The sequence below is a fragment of the Frieseomelitta varia genome, unplaced genomic scaffold, assembly GCF_011392965.1.
Source record: "Frieseomelitta varia isolate USP_RPSP 00005682 unplaced genomic scaffold, Fvar_1.2 scaffold_140, whole genome shotgun sequence".
NCBI lineage: Eukaryota > Metazoa > Arthropoda > Insecta > Hymenoptera > Apidae > Frieseomelitta > Frieseomelitta varia.
The window spans coordinates 1,364,980-1,387,789 of record NW_025109084.1 but is presented as its reverse complement, the minus strand read 5'-3'; the positions used below and the strand labels follow the sequence as shown (position 1 = coordinate 1,387,789).

General features: G+C 29.3%; 6 protein-coding genes across 12 annotated transcripts in view; 4 read left to right on the top strand and 2 right to left on the bottom strand.

Moving 5' to 3' along the window:
- Nucleotides 1-147: 147 nt before the first annotated feature.
- Nucleotides 148-1,674, bottom strand: LOC122532682 (mesencephalic astrocyte-derived neurotrophic factor homolog). Its single transcript, XM_043661676.1, has 5 exons — nucleotides 1,511-1,674; nucleotides 1,214-1,312; nucleotides 1,025-1,149; nucleotides 797-938; nucleotides 148-723 (listed from the first exon to the last, which is right to left on the bottom strand). Exons 2-5 carry the CDS (start codon nucleotides 1,296-1,298, stop codon nucleotides 548-550), a joined length of 528 nt encoding a protein of 175 aa, XP_043517611.1. The 5' UTR covers nucleotides 1,299-1,312; nucleotides 1,511-1,674; the 3' UTR covers nucleotides 148-547.
- An 87-nt stretch (nucleotides 1,675-1,761) lies between these two features.
- On the top strand, nucleotides 1,762-3,165 carry LOC122532675 (lethal(2)neighbour of Tid protein). The gene has a single exon (XM_043661664.1). It carries the CDS (start codon nucleotides 1,815-1,817, stop codon nucleotides 3,147-3,149), a length of 1,335 nt encoding a protein of 444 aa, XP_043517599.1. The 5' UTR covers nucleotides 1,762-1,814; the 3' UTR covers nucleotides 3,150-3,165.
- A 410-nt stretch (nucleotides 3,166-3,575) lies between these two features.
- On the top strand, nucleotides 3,576-6,822 carry LOC122532522 (zinc finger protein 277). The gene is made up of 9 exons (XM_043661334.1): nucleotides 3,576-3,831; nucleotides 3,928-4,150; nucleotides 4,235-4,412; nucleotides 4,492-4,694; nucleotides 4,757-4,919; nucleotides 5,028-5,240; nucleotides 5,314-5,456; nucleotides 5,535-6,665; nucleotides 6,743-6,822. Exons 1-8 carry the CDS (start codon nucleotides 3,819-3,821, stop codon nucleotides 5,653-5,655), a joined length of 1,257 nt encoding a protein of 418 aa, XP_043517269.1. The 5' UTR covers nucleotides 3,576-3,818; the 3' UTR covers nucleotides 5,656-6,665; nucleotides 6,743-6,822.
- Nucleotides 6,776-8,490, top strand: LOC122532527. Its single transcript, XM_043661346.1, has 7 exons — nucleotides 6,776-6,890; nucleotides 6,984-7,170; nucleotides 7,262-7,418; nucleotides 7,505-7,691; nucleotides 7,771-7,961; nucleotides 8,047-8,192; nucleotides 8,267-8,490. Exons 1-7 carry the CDS (start codon nucleotides 6,809-6,811, stop codon nucleotides 8,388-8,390), a joined length of 1,074 nt encoding a protein of 357 aa, XP_043517281.1. The 5' UTR covers nucleotides 6,776-6,808; the 3' UTR covers nucleotides 8,391-8,490.
- On the bottom strand, nucleotides 8,488-12,675 carry LOC122532482 (DNA repair endonuclease XPF). Of its 3 annotated transcripts, none has more exons than XM_043661284.1 (17): nucleotides 12,543-12,675; nucleotides 12,284-12,459; nucleotides 12,007-12,186; nucleotides 11,742-11,922; nucleotides 11,520-11,672; nucleotides 11,322-11,435; nucleotides 11,096-11,244; nucleotides 10,871-11,025; nucleotides 10,557-10,785; nucleotides 10,320-10,491; nucleotides 10,084-10,251; nucleotides 9,863-10,000; nucleotides 9,578-9,796; nucleotides 9,337-9,510; nucleotides 9,103-9,243; nucleotides 8,820-9,011; nucleotides 8,512-8,743 (listed from the first exon to the last, which is right to left on the bottom strand). In XM_043661284.1, the coding sequence occupies exons 2-17, from the start codon at nucleotides 12,349-12,351 to the stop codon at nucleotides 8,588-8,590; spliced, it is 2,589 nt and encodes an 862-aa protein (XP_043517219.1). In that variant the 5' UTR covers nucleotides 12,352-12,459; nucleotides 12,543-12,675; the 3' UTR covers nucleotides 8,512-8,587. The 3 variants fall into 3 exon arrangements, with proteins under 3 accessions (XP_043517228.1, XP_043517219.1, XP_043517212.1); XM_043661277.1 differs by having other exon boundaries at nucleotides 8,513-8,743; nucleotides 12,284-12,463; nucleotides 12,544-12,669; XM_043661293.1 differs by lacking the exon at nucleotides 8,820-9,011 and having other exon boundaries at nucleotides 8,488-8,743; nucleotides 12,284-12,463; nucleotides 12,544-12,669.
- A 2,809-nt stretch (nucleotides 12,676-15,484) lies between these two features.
- LOC122532455 (probable serine/threonine-protein kinase dyrk2) overlaps nucleotides 15,485-22,810 on the top strand; it is a 307,330-nt gene continuing 300,004 nt past the window's right edge. For 2 of the 5 annotated variants that reach the window (XM_043661252.1, XM_043661233.1), the window contains exon 1: nucleotides 15,485-15,861. The gene's annotated coding sequence lies outside the window, so the exon portion shown is untranslated. The remainder of the gene's footprint in view (nucleotides 15,862-22,810) is intronic. The other 3 variants (XM_043661258.1, XM_043661242.1, XM_043661266.1) reach the window with 2 other exon arrangements.

Sequence of the window (22,810 nt, the reverse complement as noted above, 5' to 3'; positions counted from 1 at the left end):
TAATATTACACATTATTAATAATCATCACAAATACATATATGTTTATATAGTACACAGTTTCTTGATATAAATAGGATTTACATGTATAAACATACTGTATATGAATAGTCGAGGAAGAGCAATGAAAAATAAAAACATGAAAATAATTTGTTGTATGAAAAATTTGAGTTATTTATATTTTTCTAACATTGGTATGATAAAAACGGAGCACCTTTTATGATATTTAATTTGTATTAGCATGGCTACACTAAAAGGAATCATCCCTTTTTAACAAATTTTCATTGCTCAACATTATTAATTTCTTAATTTCTTAGATCCATGTCCAAGATATTGCTGAATTAAGTATAATTTAACATTACTTATTAAAATTTAAATGCATATGTATACTGGCTCTTAGAAATTTCACAAATTAATTGTACAAAATGATATCTTACACATTCATATTCAGAATGAAGAAACATATAAATATTATTAATCATTTTGTAAAAAAGAATACCCCAAAGCTTAGCCACACTAACATAATAATTTATCTACATTGAACACTTTTCAGAGTTCTGATTTTGCACTATGAGAATATTTTGGTTTCAGTTCTTCAATTCGTTTAATAAAATCTGTTTTCTCTATGCAACCATCACATGTCTCATCCCAGTCACTCAAGATCTTCCTCAAGTCACGTACTTTAAGCTTTTTCAAATCAACAGTATTAATATCAATTTGTTTCTCTACAATTAAATTAAAAAATTGTAAGTAAAGGATTAAGAAATTTAATTCCATTACAGTTAATAATAAACATACCATATCTCAAGTCACATATTTGAGCATCTTTCTTCTTCAATTTTTCACATACTTTATTTGCAGGCATAGACCAAGATATAGGTTTACTTAATTCACTTAAAATACCTGTGGCAGATTCTTCCAAACCACCTAAATAATAACACTAAAACAAACCCAAAAATTATTTAATATAATTATAAATCACATAAATAAAATATCACTATTGTGTTCATTGTTTCAAATACTTACAAATCTGTTCTCTTTAGATTTAGTACTTTTACAAAAGTCTTTAAATGCTGTTTCTATCTTTTTTGTGTCTTTCTTTACATCTTCACTTAAAGTATTCACAAATTTTTCCACAGTATTTATACATACTAAAATATTATCAGATTTAGAAAGATAATAAATGATTAAAGGATAGATCAAATATTAATTTACCTTCACATTCGTCATTTTTCAAAGCAATAACAGTATATACCAATCCAACAACAATAGAGAGTGTTAATAATACTGAACAATTCATTTTGAATGTATTTTCTGTAAAAAATTATGATCTCTGAGAACTTTAAGTACACGATCTCTTAAACTACAAATCACAACAGAAACTTATGTTTCTTAAATAGAAATGAAATACTGATGGAAATTTAAAAGAGAAAAGAATAACAAAAATGAATAAAACTATAAGTATATTTATGTTTACAAGGTTAACATAAACGTTAATGGAGCACAACTTACATATTATTGTGCTGATAAAGTAATTCGTGTATTACTAAAATATTCTTACTAATTCGTAACACAAACACTCTACAACTTTTAATTCATTCACTTCACTATTGCAACCAAATTTTTAATACAACTACATAAGTTCAATCCACGCTACACTTTATACACGTTGGATTCTGTCAAAAACCCGGAATCCCAGCTGGCGCATTCTGATTGGTTCTGACATGCTCTGACTCACATTTAACATAGCGTCTCGCAATTGGTTCATACGAACCCTCTAAAAGTAAAGAAAAAAAAGATTATCGTGCATACCTGAATGAACACGTGTGTTTATAGCAATATGGCACCACGCAAAGAATTTCGATCTAACCTCAATGTAACAAAAGCACTAAAGAAAAATACCAAGAAGTGGTATGAAAATTACGTAGAATGGGGAAAATTGGGTTCCCTATTTACAGATCCAAGAAAACTGTTTTTTGTTGGAAGATTGTTTATTATATTGGAAATCGTTTTAAATATACTGGTTATCGAAAGGATACCATATACAGAAATCGACTGGAAGGCATACATGCAAGAAGTTGAGGGTTTTTTGAATGGAACGTTGGATTATTCGAAATTAAAAGGTGACACAGGACCATTAGTCTATCCTGCAGGATTTGTTTATATATTTTCGATATTGTACTTCATCACGGAACATGGGACAAAGATAAAAATAGCACAATACTTTTTTGCAGTTCTTTATATTGTGCTGCTTACGTTAGTTTTCCGAATTTATGCGAAAACTAAGAAAGTTCCTCCATATATCTTGATAATTATGTGTTGTACATCTTATAGAGTTCATTCTATATTTACTTTGAGACTTTTTAATGATCCAGTTGCAATGATATTGTTATTTGCTAGTCTGAATGCATTTTTAGATGACCATTGGTATTTAGGAAGTATTTTCTATAGTATGGCTGTGTCTGTAAAAATGAACATTTTATTATTTGCACCAGCACTTCTCATTACTTACATGTATAATTTAGGAATGTTCAAGACAGCAATACATTTATTTATATGTGCTTCAATTCAATTAATATTAGGTCTTCCTTTTTTGCTGAACAATCCATTTGCATATGTAAAAAGTGCTTTTAATCTTGGAAGAGTTTTTGAGTTTAAATGGACTGTAAATTGGAGGTTTCTGCCAGAATATATTTTTATTCATCCATATTTTCACATATCACTGTTAGTGTTGCATATATTGACTTTAATTTATTGTATACCAACATGGATAAAATATATGAAATCATATGCAAAATTAAAGTTTCTAGAAAAAAACTTGCAGCCTCGATTAAAAAAGAAAGAGAAAGTAGATATGTCTACAGTCAGTCAATTATTTATTTTTCCAATGTTTGCTGCAAATTTTATTGGTATAATGTACAGTAGATCATTGCATTATCAATTTTATATATGGTATTACCATACACTTCCTTACATTGCATGGTGTACAGATTATAAGACTGTAATAAAGTTAACAATTTTGGGCATAATAGAATTATGCTGGAACACTTATCCAAGTACCATTTTTAGCAGCATTTCATTACATATATGCCATTTGATGTTGTTATTAGGTTTTATAAAAGACAAATCTAATACTGAAAAAGAGAAATAAACATTTTTGTATAATATATGTGTTTGTCTTTCCCTTTTTACCTTCCTATTAATTTAATTTTAGAATCAACTATGTCTTTGAAGATATCCACATTTAAAAAATATGTCAATCTAACATTTAAGAATTATTTAAATTATTTTTATCTTTGTTAATAATAACATTAAAACTTTAATATTGCATTTTAAATAAAATTAAATTCTTGTATAAAACATACAAAAATTATTGTAAATGCAGAACTACATATATTTCTTTATATTTATACATTGTTTAAATTAACGAGATATATTGCAATTTCTACAAAAATTTCTACATAATTGTAATTTCTTCAAAAAACTTATCTCATAGTACGTTATTATTTATTTCTTATTCAAATATTCCAATGAAGAAAAACATTCTAACTTTATCCAATAGAAACTTTTCATTTTAACTGAACTACAGTGACATGTGATTGTATGATTTCTTTGACAGAACAAAGTGTTTATTAATAAATATTGATGTATTTTAATATTTTTGTGCAATTAATATCATCAAAATAGTAAATTTATCTAAAACGTAAAGAAACTATACATTTACTTTCAAAAATATGATTATGTAGTAGTCTAATAAATAAAATAATTGATATTTAACCTATTGCATAAAAGGAATTTCTGAAATAAATCTGAATTAGCTATGAGTTCCAAAGGTATATATTTCAGACATTTATATTTTATTTGATTTTGTGATTGTATATAGTTATAAAATTTAAAAATAGTATATAGTGTACAATATTATGTTATAGAAAAATATAAAAATTTCCCGTCTACGAACAGTGTTTTTGATGAAGATTATACTGTATATAAATCTCAATTTGTTGGACTTGATGATAAACCTTGTAATATAAAATGTGTTTTGTGTGATGAAAAATTTGTGCTTCCTGAAAAGGAGAAAGAATTGTTGTCTCATTTATTCAAAGAACATCATCTTATAATAGCAGATGTTTGGAATATTGCTAGTTTAAAAAGGTTTCATTATTAATTTATATGAAATAATTTATTTTCATTAAAAATTGAACTTTTTATAACATTAAAAATTTGTATAATTTTCAGTTATATACATTACTGGGGTGTTAAATTTAATGAAGAACCTTTGACTAAATTTTGTAGCACAATGTTAATGAATTGTACCCCTTCTGGAGAACCAAGTGAAAATGAAAAATATTATTTACTTTCTGACTGCATTTCAGAAGATAAAACTTTAAGAGTTGAAATACATCAAGCAAAACTGGTATTACTACATAATTTATAAATGTTTTCCATAAATGTTACTATAAAACATTAGAAAATATTGCTTTTATTTTTTTAAGGAATGGGTTTTATCAGAACAAGCAAGAGAAAGAACAGATACTAACTTCAAACGTGGTTGTATGTTTTGTAGAACAGAATTTTTTGGTTTACGTATTACCTATATAAAGCATTTAGCCCAAAAGCATAATTTATACCTTGGGAAACCAGACAATTTGGTATTCATAGATGAATTTTTAGATAAAATTGAAACTTCTATTGAAAAGTAAGATATACAAACATGTAATTAAATATATGCTATTTTAGTATCAAAAAATTTTCTTTCAGTTTAATATGCATATATTGTGAAAAACTATTTAAAGATCGCACAGCTTTAAAGGAGCATATGCGTAAAAAACTACACAAAAGGATAAATCCCCATAACAAAGAATATGATAAATTTTATATAAATAATTATCTGGAACCAGGAAAATCATGGAGACATAAACAGGTATTTTATTACTGAAATATATAAATATATCAAAATTAGTATATAAGATACATGTACATATGAATAATGAAAAATAAAAATACATAAATACATAATTTTTTCTGTTAGATTACTTGCAATGAAAATGATGTAGTAGGAGATCAAAGCAGTGAAAATGAGGATGAAGATACATGGTCAGATTGGAATGATGAGGGCATAGGAATATCGTGCTTATTCTGTAGTTACAGTAATAAGCATTTTCATCTTGTGCTTGTACATATGAAAACAGAACATGATTTTGATTTTAAAATTGCATCAAAAGACTTAACATTTTATCAAAAAGTAAGTTTATTATATATATTTTCAGCAGTAAAGTGAAATATAAATTGTTATCAAAATTGTGATTTTGGAACAGGTAAAAGTAGTTAATTATGTTAGAAGACAAATTTATTTAAAACAATGTGTTTTTTGTGGAATGAAAATGGATAATGTTTTAGAACATATGAAGGAACAAAATCATTTTAAAATACCTGTACAAAAAGTATGGGATCAACCAGAGTTAGTATTTCATTCATATGAAATTATAGTTTATTAAATTAATTAAAGCTTTTACATACTAATAATAAAAAATTTCAGATATTATTTTCCTATGCATGAAAATGAATCCTTTTTATATAATTTGGATGTAAGTAGTACTAGTGATGAAGAAAGTGATATTGAAAATATTACAGAGGCAATGCATGAAACATTTAAATAATAAAAAGTTCCCAAAAAATACAAAAATATATATATATCTTGTTATTAGAATGAATTTGTTAGTTGAGTTATATCTTATATCTTTTGTATCAAGTACGATCATAAATTAATTTTGTGAGATTACTTTCAAATAGTAAAAAGTTGGCTTTTAGAAGACAATAAACTCTTTTCATTAGATGTATTCTTCATTTTTTTCTTTTCTTTTTGTTAATTTTGCATAACTTCAGTGGGGAAGTGTCGATCTATCTTTATAGCGATCTTCATTGTAATAATATTTAAAAAACTTATAAATTACTGTTAAATTTAATTATTATCTTAAGTAATTTAATCAAGAAAAATTAAAATTAATTCATACAGTTATGCAAAATAAAGACAACAGAGAATTATCTAACAAATATTGTTTAAATTCTTTCAGAAATGATTATATCCAAATTAAAGTAATAGGTATTATAAATACTATTGCTTTTCAGAGGGCACGACTATGTGCAGAGAAATTATATCAACATTTGTCATTTAAATTTTCCACGCCACAAATTATAGAAATGTTTCAAGTAGAATGGCATGAATATATTCTTAAAATGAAAAGAGTAATAAACTATGTTTAATCTATTTGTTAAAACATATTACAATATTAATAATTATATCTATATGTCTTTAGCAAATTGGAGGTGGTAAAATATGGTCCTTAACACGAACTGTTGCTGTTTTTATAAATAATAAATTTCTTGGTAGTGATGTACAATTCTTAAATTATATATGTCAAGATTATATATTTAGCTTACCTATTAATGTAGAATATTATGAAAATCTTGCTACAGAGTGTTGTAAAAAATTTATGGAAAAATCTAAAGTAAATTGTCCTCTGTTACGTAAACAATCTTATATATTATCATATATGATAATCTAATAGCATAAATTATGCACTAACATAGTATTATTAAATTTTAGAGAAAATATGTGTATTTCACATTTTCTATAGATGATTCACCTATTGGTTCATTTGTATTTATGGTAAGAATTTGTACAATTTGATTTAAAATGCATAAAAATGTTGAAAAATTTTTGTGTTAAATATTATATTAATTTAGCTATATTCTGATTTGTTACCATTAACTTGTCAATATTTCTTAAATCTTTGCTCTGGGTATGATGAGATGCAAAAATGTTACAAAAATGCTTATTATATAAACACACATTTACATCGTATAGTAAAAAATGGATGGATCCAGTGTGGAGGTATAATTCAAGATTATATAAATTAATTTTTGTTTCCTGAGTATTTTCAACGTAGCTACCGTTAGTTTTATTCTAAGCTTTAATGTTTTTTAGGATTTGAATCATCTGAATTGGATAAAAATGCTGGTGATGTTAAAATATCTGATGAGTCTTATTGTGTTCCTCACGATCGTCGAGGAGTTCTTTCACTGATAAATGATGGGAAACATTATAATAAATCACAATTTATCATATGTTTAAAACCAAATCCTTGGATGAACCATTTTTATGTTGCTTTTGGGTGAGTTACATACATTAATTTTGAACGTCTGGTATAATTAAAATAGATTAACATTAATTGCGAAATAAATTAATTTAAAATTTGTACAAAGACAACTCATTGATGGTACTAAAACTTTAAAAATGTTAGAAGATATTTCAACATATTATGAACATCCTATTAAAGAAATAGTAATTTCACAATGTGGAGAATATATTTTTGGTGATGAAATTAAGATGGAGACAGAATCAAAAATCTTCCTTGTTAATATGATTGAAATCAGTTATATTTCTAATTATATTTATATTGTATTCTTGTTCAACTTAAATATATTTAATTATTGCTCTTATTTCAGAGACATCAACCATCAGCAAGTATAGAAGGAGATGTAGCATTTACTGACACTGCATTTGATTTTTATTTTATTACATCATGGTTAGATAATATTGTGGATAGATTGGATGTTCGTGATACTGTATCACTTTTGATGGTTGAACGATATTTAAGTGGTTTTTATTGTCTTTCAAGTGACTATGAACCAGGTATTTAGAAATTAAGAGTTCTATAGAATATTAGTATATACTCTGTGAACACAAATACTCAAGACATGATTTTTTATAGGAATGGATATGCGTGTGCATGAAAAAATTCATCTAGTTGGTATGGAAAAGTATGATACGACGACTACTAAGCTTCACGATTTATTATTGAATTTTCAACCAGATATAATGACTGAACGAGAAAAACTAACATTTATTTCAGAGATTTCTAAAATTATTTTAGCTTACATTTTTCATCATGAACATAATGAAGTAAGTTAAATGTTACAAATAAAAATCCTAGTTTGTTAGTAACAATTTAATGTTTTTAAACCTAATTTTATATATATATATTTAGTTTTGCTTGCAACATGTTTCAATGAATACTCACGCAATAATACATAAAATATTAGAAATTGCGCATGAAATAGTGTTAAAATCTATTAAAAAAGCTACAAAAGAGTCTATCATCTCTCTGAAATGTGGAAGTTCACAAATAGAAAAGTATATCATTTAATTTTTTATTGAAAAAAGTATTATCTTTTATTGAACTACATTTTTATATTTTATAATTACAGAATATTTGAACTAAAACATGTTAATAATATATTAGTCTCAGAAGAGTGTATGTCGCTATTGGAAGAAATATTGAATAAAGCTATACTGTGTCTAATAAAATGTTTTAAAATGCAAGATGAATAAAAACGTAACAAAAACTATAATTTTAATACACAAAAATATTTTACTTTTTATTTTTTAATGAAAATTTATACGTGCACAATTTTTTATATATCATACAAGTTATAGTATAGTATCACAAATCTTAGATATTATATGAACATACTATAAATAATTAGTATTGTAGAAAAAAACATATATTAAAAATATTTAAAATATTACTATTTAATTTTAGTAAACAACTTCTTTCCACGGCCTTTAGTTGTTTTTTTTTTATTTGTGTTAGAGTTTTCTTCAGCTGAAGAAATTTTTTCGTGAAACGCGTTGTATAACATTTCTGCCTCGATTTGATTTTCAAGCAATTCGGTAAGTTCTTCCTAAAAAGAAAATATTATTTATATGTGCTATTCTTTATATTATTCGAAAATTCAATAATATCGTTTTAAATCATACTTTAGTAAGTTTATTCAAATGATCTAATGATTGTCCTTTACTTAAAATCAAATGTAAATTTTTTGTAGTAACTCCAGGTAATTTTGAAACAAAATCTTGAATTCGAGGATTATATTTATCTACTAATATTTCTTTATTTTCTTCAATTCCAATTTGTGCAGCTTTCGCTGAATCTGGTTGATCTTTTCCTTGCTATAAATTTATATGGTAAGTTAGTAATATGAACGAAATAGATTTATTATTTTAAGTCTAAATTTTATAAAATATAATTCGATTTTATTACCTTTAATTCTTCAAATAATTGTGCCGTTGCATGAGGCCCAGGTGACCATACAAGTTTCAAACGAGGAAAATGCAAAGTTAAAAGTTGCAATTTTGAAGTAATAAAAGTATTTTGAATATCTTTGCTAGCATAATAATATCCCTACAATCAAGAATTTTATCTTTTAATGAAATGAAACGTATAAATGATTAGTATGTTATAGTATATGAAATATAATATACTATATGTCTATACTTGAAAACAAAATGGTTTATTTGGATCAAATTCTATTAGAAGCATTGGTTTGCTATAATGTCTTGTCATAGCAATTGCTTGATTGTATAATCTCCCACTATTTAAAGAACCAATTAAATCAGAAATACTTTTCCTTTCGACGCAAATATCTGGCGATAAAATGTAATCTCCCACCTATAAATATAATTATAGTATAAATACTGTCTATCTTTAAATCATTTTAAATTTTTAAACTTTGTACCTGTAACGTTATAGGTTCAACTGTTATGCCTCGTGTATAAAGTATAGCAGGTAGTTCACTTCTGAATTCTCTCATGTCAACTATAACAGTACTAGAAATTTCAAATTCTTTTGATAATCCACCTTTACGTGTACTCGTTTCACCATCTGCATCCGATTGTATTGCAAGACTTAAACAATCTTCAGTTTTTCCATCTTGGTCATCAGGGATAACCATTGTCTGAGATAAAAATGTACTACATTATAATTTATACATATATAAAGGTTCTGAAATACAGTAACATACAGTTTTAGCATTAATTAATAGGTGAAATGCTTCTTTTTCTCGTCGTAAAGACGTAAGATATTCTTGTTCTTCCACTGAACCCTCGTAGATTAAGAAATATACTTTTAAATCTATTGATGGATTATTATTTTGATAAACCTATATATAGAGAAATACATTTAAGTAATAATTGTACTTCAATAGAAAAATTAGAAAAATTATTTTATTAATTTCACACATACTTCAATTTGTCGTACAGCAGAGATGTCTGCCACATACATAATGATATTGGTTGGCATATGTTCTGTTAAAGCACGTTGCAATGCCATTGGATCACCACCTCTTTTTAAAGATTGTATCAAAACAACAGGTGTATTTGTATTTATGTTGGTTAAATCCAAATCTGCAATCTAAAAAGATAATTTATACAAAATTTTTTAAATTTCATATTATTACTACATAGTACAAGAGATCTTACTTGTGAACAATCTTCAAATAAAGTCTGATGTTTATTACTTTCAGTTGCTGAATCAGATTGACTGTCTTCTCTGACTTTTTGAGATAATGTTAATACATAAGCATCCTGTTCTTCATTTGTATTATGTTCAGTATTTTCTGTAGATATGGACTCTTCCTCTATATTTTTTTCACTGTTGAGATAAATTAGATATTGTAAAAATGTTTATATAAAAATTTTTACTATTTTATTACGTACATCGGTTTTTCGATTTCTTTATGAGAAAGTTTCTTCAATGCTTCATAAAGTAAATATTCATTGGCACCCATAGTTAAATAATTTCTTAACTGATAACAAATATTACGATCATGTACTAAAATAAGGATTTTTTCAGCATTTTTATCATCGTTTTTTTTACTGTCATTCTGAATTTCAACTAATACTTCTGTTAAAGCAGTCCATTTTGGAGTAGCTTCAGGTTTTAATTCTATATTGAAATAATATGTCAAATTACGAAAACTATAATGAAAATAATTTTTTTTTATAAAAATTTTATAAAAAAAAAAGCTCACCATTTCTTTCGTTATAAATTCTATCTCTTGCATTTTTAAATAAGGAATCTACAGAATCTAACATTAGCCAGCCACTATTTTTTACAGCATATTCCATAGTACGTAAGCGATTTAACATTGCATAAAATGATACAGAATCTTCATATGTTAAACACCTTAAATTGTATTTTTATGTCTTAGTAGGAAATAAATAAATTTTATTTACTTAATTTTTGGAATACTTACGCGAGAAGAGCACGTAACATTTTTAAATCAGATATTAATTGTTTTGAAGTAGAACTAAGTTGATGCCAAACAGGATCTAATTGAGACTGTAATTGTTTATGGAATTTTTTGGCTATTGCATTTTCAACAGTTAAATCATCTAAATCCAACTGCATAAAAATGAAAATAAGGGAAATAAACAAATTTTAGTTTTTGTATAATATAGCAGTTTAAATTTTATACTTACGTATTTATTAAGCCTTTTTAATTCTTTTATAATATAATTCATTACATCGAGTAACGAAGTTTGAATGTTTAACATTTTCGGTGTAATTTTTATGTGTAGCTCAATAACATCGGGCTAAACGAAATTGTTTAATATAATATATATAAATTTTTATATTAAAATTTATAATATATCAGAATATTGGTATAATGTTATTACCTTATGTTGTTCTAAACTACTATTTACAAGCGTATGAAAACGCGGCCATAAATATAATTTTTTAACAAATAAAGCCTTCATTACTCGTTCTACTTGCATAAACCCAACAGTAAATGCCAATGCTGAATTAGTAAAAGCTTTAATAAAACCAATCTACAAAAATTTGTGAAATTAAGAATACTTTGTATATAATAAGAATTTATGTCTTTTTCTAATACGTACTTTGTTGTGCTGTCTGTACAAACGAAGAGCAAATGCTTCTTGATATGAATTCAAGATATTATGTGCTCTGTATATAAGAATTCCAGTAATTAAATTCAGTGGAACTCTTTTTTTTATGAAATCTACTATAAGAATCCGTCCTGACATGAATAACACACCACCTTCCAAATACATTCCTTCCCTATAATTTTTAAAAAATAGCAAAATGAAAATGTGAAACAAAATAAATTTAATTCAAAAAGAAGTTATTAATTAGAATATAAACCTTTCATCAGAATTATATTCGGAAGATACAACACGAGGTAATTGTTGAAGTCCGTGGCTTTTTAAAAAATCAATAAAATACTCTTCATCGTGGTTTGTAGTTCCTAGAACTAGAACTAAATTTCCAGGATCTATGTAAACTTTTAATATATTTGCAAATACAGTTTCTATACCAAGTCCCCTAAAAAATCATAATATATCATATATATATATAAGAATTGAGTGAGAAACAAAATATGAGAAATGTATTTTATATGCATAAATAATACAATAATTACTTTGCAGTAATAACCAATCCATCTTCATGGAGTATTTCCAGAAACATTTGATTCTCATATTCCAACATGATTAATTTAAAAATTTAAGGCCCTAAGATATAATATACATTAAAATAATACATGAAACAGAAAATCTAACAGATACCACGTGATAGATGTTGAGATTGACGGTTTTTGTTCCTGAAATAGTAATATTAAAATTATAAAATTATATACTCATATATTATATATTCTAAACATTTCTGCATTTTAATATATACCTCATTATAAATATCTGAATTTCTTTTATACGATATGTTTTCTGTATCTGTTGTTTGATATACTAACAGAATGTATTTATTATTCTCGTGTGACGGATGTCCATAAACTCCTATACTAACTGGTCTTTTAAAACTGGAAGGAGATATATTGTATTACATTTTGCATTTACTTATTTATGCAAATTATATCTAATATACCTATCAGGAATAAGAATAATATCTTCTCCACATGTAGCAGATTGAAGACAATATTGATCTGGCTCATAAGTTGGTTTTGTCGTTGTTTGTGAAGCATATAAATCTGTGTCCCCAACTCTATGAAATATAGATAATATATAACACTTATATTATATATAAACAATATATACATAAATTAATAATTAATAATTATTAATTTTACTTTATTAATCATAATTTACTTACTCAGATATTAGTACTATTTTAATAAAACCATCATAAGCTAAACTATAGTACTTGTATGAACCTCCTGCAACTTCATCAGTTATATAATGTAATAATTTATCTTTAAATGCTAACACGCAGGATATCTGCTAAAATAAAATAATGTTATTATGACTATTTTAAAGTAATCCAAGAATTCCAAGTTATACAAGTTTTACAGTAAAGGTTATCCTTACCAAAACAAAGAAAATGAATATATTCCTCATAATATAATGAATTTTAACATGATCAACATACAACCATAGATTTCGTTGTTGTGATCATTAAAATTTCTTCTGAAAAAATATTATCCAATTAACTTTTTTTTCTAAGTAATTCTTGTGTACAGTTAAAAGGCAATAATAGTTAATGAAATGTTGTCATATTACTATAGATAGTAGATTTTATGAATATCTAATTAATAAATTATTCGTATTAAAAAATTATGTGCTTACAATAAAATAGTTTGCGTCAATCTTTTGTAATACACATTAACATTCGAAAAAGACATTTGAGGTTAACATGTTTAAAAGTGATACTTCATTCTATATATCAACTTTTTTTTTGTAGAAATAACATTATGTGTATTTTCTAAAATAAATTAATGTTGTAATCATGATAATTATAAAGAAATCGCTAATATTTTTAATTAATACGATTTATTTTGTATAATAATATATTTTGATTCAAATTTCATAAAAATGTATTAATTTAATAAAGTTTGGCAGATGTCGCGCAAAATATATTTATATATACTGTATGTATATTGTATAAGGCATAAGATACAAATTAGTAGTGGATGAAGTTTTCTAAAACTTTATAATAAATGTTCTTTATTATAATTCTGTATTGGCCAGTTTATTGATCCTGGTAATAATTAAAAAAACAGATTATAAATTGCGTTTAAAACATAAGGATAGGATTCAGCATAGGATTTAATAATCTTTTTTTCAAATGTTATGAAAGAAATGTTAAAATATGATTTTTATAAACTCATACAAATTTATGTACGTTCAAAACTCGTATTTATTTAGTTAATTGTGAAAATTATTTGGATATATTATCGTTCATATAATCTATGACAATATCTAAGCTCATATTAAAACTCTTATTTATAGACCCCTTTGTTGCTCGCACCTAACTCTTCGTAATCAAGTACGATATCCGGTGCATCACCATTAGGAAACGAGGTATAATAATGATTGCTTTGTAGTAGAAATTATCTGTAATAATTAGATGCTAAGGGAAATAATTCGTTTATTTTATGAATTAAAATTATGATTTAGATTAAAAAAAATACAGATTAAAAAAAATCTGTACACGTTGACAATAATTAATTATTTCTAGAATTATCTGGCGATCAACAAAACAAATGAAACAGATACATATATGTATAATACAGTCGAGTCCGTTTGGCAAGTGGGGCAACTTATACCATATCTTTACGATAAAAATTAAATGTACATTTTTTATTACGCAAGTAATAAGTATGTTATCAGAAGGCATTAGAAGGTCGTGATCGTATGCACGTTCTTTGCTACCAATGGTAGCCTAGCATTGCATTGGTCCGTCGAATTGCAAAGCGGTTACCTCGATTCTACCAGTGCAATAGGATCGGCTGGTATATACTTTTTCCTATATCGATATAAGCTACCAGACCGGTAACAGTCTCTCTTTCTCGCAGGGTGTAAACAGGACTATGACGAGCTGCAAGTAGAAGAAAGAGGGGGTGAATGGTAGCGCGGGTGAGAGTGTCGGTTAAGGACTCCTGGGTAGTGATGTGTACTACGCCTTATTAGCGATGGGAGCAATAGCCTCTTGATCCGTTTGCAATACTTCAACAAACGATTTAAGATCGATTATAAATACCGGAAATGATAACACTTTAGGAAGCCTTCATATTTGAATGAGTCATTCCAGAAGGTATTGTCTCGTTACTTTTAAATTATTTCAGCAGCAATAAAATATGATAGTTTTGTCAACAAACTATGGGTATTTATGCAAATTCATGAATACAATTAAAAAAATGAAATTTACTAAATGTTATAAAGACATATTGCAATTTTGATATTTTATTAACTTTTCCATATTATGCGTAATTTTAAATTTTCCATAAGCGCGTAAACATCCGCTGTTTGCTGTTACAAATGCTCGAAGATTGCGCTGAATATAATGCGATTATATTATATTGTGCTCAACGTAATGTAACGTAATTACGACAGATTCTTTTTGTATTTAGATTGCTGGAACTACAGTTCACAAAAGACTCTAGACCTGTCTATCGAGTGACAGGGAAATTAGAAACTCTTAACGGGTCGATCCTATCGCTAGTATGCAAGTGTGTAGAGAGCGAAGAGACTTAGGGGACGGAACGCGATGAATCGAGCTTAAGGGTCGTAGAGTGGGGGCGAAGAGGGAAGGGAGAATGGCGGAGGGTCAAAAAATGTATAGGTGCGCGCGCAGCTGCTTTGTCTCTGTTGTCGCGATCTGGTGGGGGGATGGTCGGACCACGAGGGGCCACACGGGTCCGTGAGCGGACCATGGCGGACCAAAGACGACTGCATCCTTTCAGTCGGCCGCTGAACCCGCGCGCCGTGCGGTTGCTCGTGTGTGCATTGCACTTGACTTCGATTCATCGCGTATCGTTCTTTTTTTACACTACACCGCAGGACTACGCGTGTGAGGTTTTTCTATTCGCCGGCTGTCCATCCGTACCTGCGAAGGTAACCAAGACCGAGGGAAACGACAAGACTACGATCCAGTGGGATCTCTCCTGGCCAAACCAGGACCACGACATACGTTTACGGATTTTTTGGAGTACGTCTTTAGATTGTTTTCGTGCGCGGGCGTAACGCCGACGTGAAGTTCTTCTGCATGGTAAGTAACAAACAGGTGTTTCTTGTCTTAGAAAAATTGTTCGTGTACGCGAGCGTGAATTCTTGATTTCGAAGAACACACGCCGTATATCGTTTCTCTTATGTCGAAATTATAAGTGTGCAATTTTTCACTTTCTCTGTAAGCAAATGGATTGAAAATATATATATATATATATATATATTTTATCTTTGTCCTTAAGTACTTCTGTAAATTAATAGTGAAATTCTCGATGATTTTCGATGAGTCAAAATGATATGTGGAAATGGAATGAAATATAATGTAAGAGCGAGAAAAAGTTTTTGTCAAAAACTGTCAAGTGTTAAGATGGCAAATCTGACGTAACAAACTACATTATTATTATTCTAAAAGTTAAAGAATCTTACATTCAATTGTAAATTCTTATCATCTGTCGAATGGCACATTCATGATTGACATAAGAGGGACGCTGTTATTCTTACTCCGTGGTTTCTTTCTTGCCGTTTCGCGAAAGGATGTTTCGTTTCGCTTAGACAATCTGATTCAGCCAAGATGCTACTAACGAACTTGTTCCAAAGAAAGGGAACGAACATTGGGTAAGGTTTTCACACGTGTATGCGAGCGTAGCTTTGAAATACGGTAAATGTGACGTAATAAAGGGAAAGAAAGATGAACGCGAGATAGGTTAGGATTTCAATTTTCCAAAACATTTTGCCGCTCTCGTCGTGAAACCGCCACATGCGTTTCCGGTTTCGTGAATTTGTCGCAAGAATGCGACACATGACAAAAATCAACGATTGAGAAAACGATGTCTTATAACATTTTCTTCGTTTCATTTTCTATCCTATTTATATATAAATAGGTTTCATACAATTTAAAAATAATGAATATAAATGTTACATTGATGCATTCTTTTCCAATAATTTCAAATTCAAACGTCGTATAATCAAAATAATCTCCATATTAATTCTGATTTTCATTGCTTTCGTTACGTAAAAATTATAGGAATAATTATTAATTTTAGAATTAAAAGGATATATATGGCTTTGACCTTTCTCCATTGGTAAATTTATATTTCTAATAACTTTTTTAATATAGAGATATTAGCTCGCCTAATTCAAACTTAGAGAAATCGTATCACACGCAGCAGTGTAGTAATTGAAGATTTGAACTCTGAGAGGATGCCAAATAAAATAAAATTCTATGTCATTTATTAACGAACGAAGCAAGAGAGAAAAATATATACCACACTTAGTAAGACGAAGTGCAAGTTAAACGATATTACAAAAAGGAGACACCCGTTTGAAACTAACATAAGATGTATACTTAATGATAAGGGGCCTGTTTTTGTCGTTCTTACGTTTGTTCGTGTGCGCCTTAATGTACGCGCCACCGAAGTGAATATTGTCGTACGTATATTTGAGAGATGGATGTACAATTGGTATGTCTACGTGTGCGTATAACGTTGGTAATGCTTTCAGCAACATAAGAGTACAAAATTGTACGTAATTACACCATGTAATCGTAAGGTACTTGGTGTGGTATTCGTGGTGCGTTCTGAATGCAACTTGTATCTGCTACTGTTTCTTCATTCCCTTACTCATATTACTTTTTGTACCCGGCAAAAATTGCGAAGGAGAAAAAGGAACTATCTTTTGTGTTGAAGGATATAAAGTGGAGATATAATTTGAAACTTGAATTGCATTACAAATTGATGTAATTTCAACCGCCAACGTGTAATATTGTTACATTCTGTGTGGTGAATTGAATAGAATATTTTGCATTTTGCCCCGGTCTCTTTTGCATAATTTATTAATTTACAATACTGATAAATGGAGAGAGACACATTTATGTTAATAATATCAACCGAATAGTAAAAAATTAATTTTTTTCATATTATTTTTTCCTCTTTCTGCCGTTTGAAAATTTACAGAAAAGTTTTAAATTACAAAAACTCTTATTTTGAAATTAGTAAAAAGTTCTTCTCGCATAATTGCTTTATGTCTCTATTTATCTCGTGAAAGAGGAAATGATGGTTACGGAGGGTTTTCAGGAAGCAATTCTCGTTAGTAGGGAATTTAAAATGACTATATTCGATTACGTTCATCTCGGGCGTCGTTCCATACCGGCATCTCCTGCTAATTTCGTAGCGCGTAATCAAGTGGACAGAAAACGTTTCAATAAATCTGCTCGTACAGAACGAGTGGTGTGTGTCGTGACAGACAATTATTGTATACGTTGGACGTGAGAAACGAGTTTTATCGCGGTGTGATTGTTTTCTTTTTCAGCAGGACGCGGTAGAAATTCGAAAGTCGAGGCGTAGCAAACAATTAAAAAAAAAAAGAAAAAAAAGAAAAAGAAGATAAGAGAAAAAATTGATAAACAGAGTTTTAACTTTTTAACTGTTCAAAAACGACGTTTGTAATGGGATAATTGCGTATCTTTCAAATGAAACTTCTTTTGCAAGTCCATTATATAAAAAAATGACGAGGTCTTTATTATTTATAAAATGAATCAAAATTCCCTTTACTATTTGAAAAAAGTAATATCTTATTTAAAAACTCTTGTTAGGAAAAAAGTGGATATTTCAAAATTTCACTGTCATACGTGAGTGTGATTTCAGAATTTCTCACGAAATGAAAGATGTATATTTTGAAACAAATAATTGTTTATTCCCAACGAAAAATGCAATCGTTTCAATACTGATCTATTCGTTATCTATCTACTCCAATTCAAATATTCCAGCGAAATGTTTTAATCTTTCGATTTAATCACTTTTTTTCTCTCCCCCTCCAAGGTTCAACGTTTTATCGATGCCTTCGTAATACATAAACACAATTTATTGTGACATAGTTCCATTTCATGAAACGAGAGCTCTCAGAGAGAGAGAGTGGTTTCAACGATTATTGAAATTGAGTCATCAGCGAAGGCGATTTTTATTTCAGACCGGCGAAGGAACTCTTTGTATTACGTATAATCATAAATATCGACGGAAATACACGTTTACGGATGCCTCGAGTACCTTTCGTATCATTTTCGCTTTTATTTCTGCGCGTCTTTATCGTGATTGCTTGACCGTTATACCGATTTCTGGTTTTACTGCATGTTCAAGCAAGTGTACATACGATAAATTCACTTTTAAATCGCTCGAATAGGAAAACAAATGAAAAACTATTTATTTGAACATTTGTATTTTCTAAATACAACTTCTTAAAAGTGATAAAATTGCAAAAAGGAGCTCGATAATTTTTATAAACCTAAATTCAAAGGATTTTTTGTCGAATAATGATCTGAATTAATCCTTTCGCTAGTTCGTATTTGGGGAAGTGTGTCGATCAGTTTATATTTTTCAGTCGGCTGTAACAAATTAAAATTATGTCTGCAAGAAAAAAAAAAAATAAGTCAGGAAAAGGAGTGGATTATATTTCTGCGACATATTTTCTTCTAATGAATAGTGAAAGGAATTCAATTCGAGCTTACAACGAGATTCGAAAGATACGCTCACTTGTGTATCAAGTCCAATTAGCTTGAGGTATCTAGCATCCAGAGATAAAAATTAAATAAAAAAAGTATCAAGTCCAATTAGCTCGGAGTATCTAGTACCTAAGAGATAAAAATTAAATAAACCGAAAGACAGTGAAACTTTTACCATCGTTACGAAGCAGTCTAACCACTTAGAAATAAAAAGAAAATATACGAAACTATTTGTAGGAGAGACTCGATAAAATTAATTTAGGAAACATTTTGGCGTATTTATTGACGATTTTAGTGCTAAAGTGAATTTTATTGGAAAATGTATTGAAACATTTATAGAAAATTTTTTTGCGAATATTATGTTAATGTATATAAAACGTTAAATATATGTATATTCGTGAAATAATTTGACATACTCAGAATTGTTACATATCCACGCTGATATTAAAGCTTCATTAAAGCTTTTGAAATCGTGCTTAAATTGAAAAGAAAAAATATACACATGTAAATTGAAAGAAATACACGTACGCACGTGCCAATATTCTTTAACTGATTAAATTTGATGAAACTTTATTGAGAAATGAGAAGGAGGATCCGGAGTTTGATCTCAGAACCAGCCGAGCTCGAACGGCAACCCTTCAGTTTGTGCCAACTCTCCAACACTAGTGTCGCAGTACGACAATCGATCTCTGCTGGAAACACGTATACCGATCGCATTCTCAGGTCTCGTTAATCTTCTCTGTCGCGTTCGATGGCTCGGTAAATTCCTACAATCGTTCGAAACGAATAATTTGTATTATTAATCGCAGCCTCTACTTCTCGCGATAAATAAGTAAAAAGTTAGTAACAAGGAAGAAGTCGAGTGAAAAATCGAATCTTGTAATATCGAGGTCTGTTCAGTTTAATTCATTGTCCCTTTCCAATACAGTTCTCGTTCGATGTCGATTTAAACGACAATAACCGAATGCTTTGATTTACAAAATTGTGAATTATAGGAGTTCCTCTCCTATTCAATAGTTTACGAATAATTGAAAATCATGGGGTCAAGTTGGACGAATCGTCCTTTATAGAGTTTCTATTCTCTTTAGATGTAATCTGCCAAATCCCATAAATGTTAAATGATCGTCGGATTCACAATATCATCAATGCAGATTTTGTCAATAATCGACGTGTCTGGCACGGTTTTACTTGGATATCTCTGATGGCCGATTTGAGAAAAGGCAGATTAATCAAAGATTCGTTTGATCGAAATTAATTGCTGTTGAAATATATCCTTGCAAAAGGATAACTGTTTGCACCGATGGCCTCGTTTTTCGTAATCTCGGTTTTATGGCTTTTCCTGTGTATACACAAGGTACACGAAGAATTACGATCGACTGGGTACTTAAGGATTGTGCACGCCGATAAAAGGCAAAGCCAATATTTAAATTCGTTATCGATTGACCCTTAAACTTGCAGGACTAGAGATCAACCAGTGCCACAGGCCTCCTTTCGATAAATTCTTCACACACATTTGACCACAATTCTATGCGACTTTCTTTGAAAATTTCTCATCGTTCAGTAAATCTCCATCGTGCATATATATTTTCCTTGCTCGATCATGCTTATTCAGATAAGAAAATGCATGAAACGATATTTTACTTGGAAAATGGGAATATTTATTCTTCGGTTATCCAATTTTACGTAGATCTTGCTCCAAAAATAAACTAACAGTGGATAAAGCGGATTTCATTGTAAATTTCCAACTGTTTGTGGGAATATGAGAGTGACGTGTTTTAATATCTGAAAGAATGCAGATTTTTTTTGTTACGTTATTTAAGTCCTCTGAATACTGAATTTTCTATTAATGCTAGAAGTGATAAATAAATCAAATCAGCTGACTTTCCTCCAGTTTTACTCGCTTGCTTTTCCATCATTTCTCACCCTCCGAACAGTGCTGTCCAATTAAAATTCAATATTACTACGATACCGAAATAAAACGATTCGCGAGATATATTTATACTTTTTTCCCCCGTGGAGAAGTTTGTCTTCTTCCGCGGACTTGTTTTTCAACTTTCAACCGTCGCACCGTGCTTTTTTCTCCTTTCTTTTCACGGTGGGTTCGTGTCAAGTCCTGCAACACTTTGCAAAAATAAATAATGTTCGTAACGCAACGCGACTAGATCTTAAATCTTCGGAACCGGCCTTAAATCTTGATCGTCCCACATGTCTCTGTGTATGAATGTTACGTGCGTATGCGTGCGCGCGGAGGACCGGAGCACGGACGAAAAACTGGTGCTCCAGTGACAAAAAAGAATCGGTCGCTGAATATCCAGGTAGAAAAATTCGTTTCTCTGAATTATTTATTTGGTACAAAAAGGAAGACGCTGTTGGTATTCAAATTAACGTGCTTCGAGAGAGAAAAGAAAAAAAAAAAAAAAAAAAAATAAAGCAGCAGGCTTTCTTCCGATTTTTCACTTTATTTAACTGTTGAAAAAGTTAATTTTTTATCTACAGTGATTATTTCTCTTCTTTCGGTAATAAACTGACCGTCAGATGAGTATCATCAAGTTTGCTTAATATTCTAAAATTCCTGAATACTTTCAGAAATATTTTCATTAGTGGGCAGTAAATTTTTTAATTAATCGTCAAAAGATTTCTTTAATCGAGACATATTCGACATGTATCGAGTAATCCTAAGAGACTGTACGGAGATAATTTAAAGTTCCTGAGATACAGATAATGTAAGAAGGGTACCATATTCGTTAGTTGAAAATGAAATTTCGTAGTGACAGACAATCGTGACATTATGCGTACAAAGAACAGCCTGATAAATTTCTCAACGAAATGAAGCAAAAATTGAGTGAGAGGAGAACGCAGAATGCAACTAAGGTATTTTGCATTCGAGAGAAAACAAATGGGGAAAGTCGACGAGCCTGTTCCATCTCGGATTTGTCAAGCCAGAATACGTTGGCCTTTGCATTCAGCTTCGTATGGGTCTTTAATTGGCCATATTTTTAACTCACGAGACGAGGCTGGCTCGCAGCGATAATTTTTTCTTTCGTTCCCTGCGGTTACTACGCGTTTCTGTTTCTTCGTCGTGAAATTTACTGCCTCACCACGGATCCTCCGTAATAAACTGCGAAACAACCGGAGACGTTTGTACGTTGATGGAAATCGAATATGAACAATGTCGTCGTTTAATATTTAATTTCTCCGACGCAAAAATATTCGTTGACCCTAATGTACAATGCGAAAGGGAAATATTTCAACTACCAGTTTATAATAATCCCATTTTTGGGTCAGTCGTCAGTAGTATGAAAGAAATCGTTCGCAGAGATCAAGCTCGGCGTGTAACAGAGGAGATGGAATGAAAATAGCAGAAAATTGTGTTTTGCCATTGAGGAGGTAGAGGGAGTCGTGCCAAAAATTCTGAAACGGCGTCTGCTTAACCGCCAGCAGACAAGAGGGGCATTGTTCCCGCTTCGGTGGAATCATTTCCGAGTACCGGTGTATCATT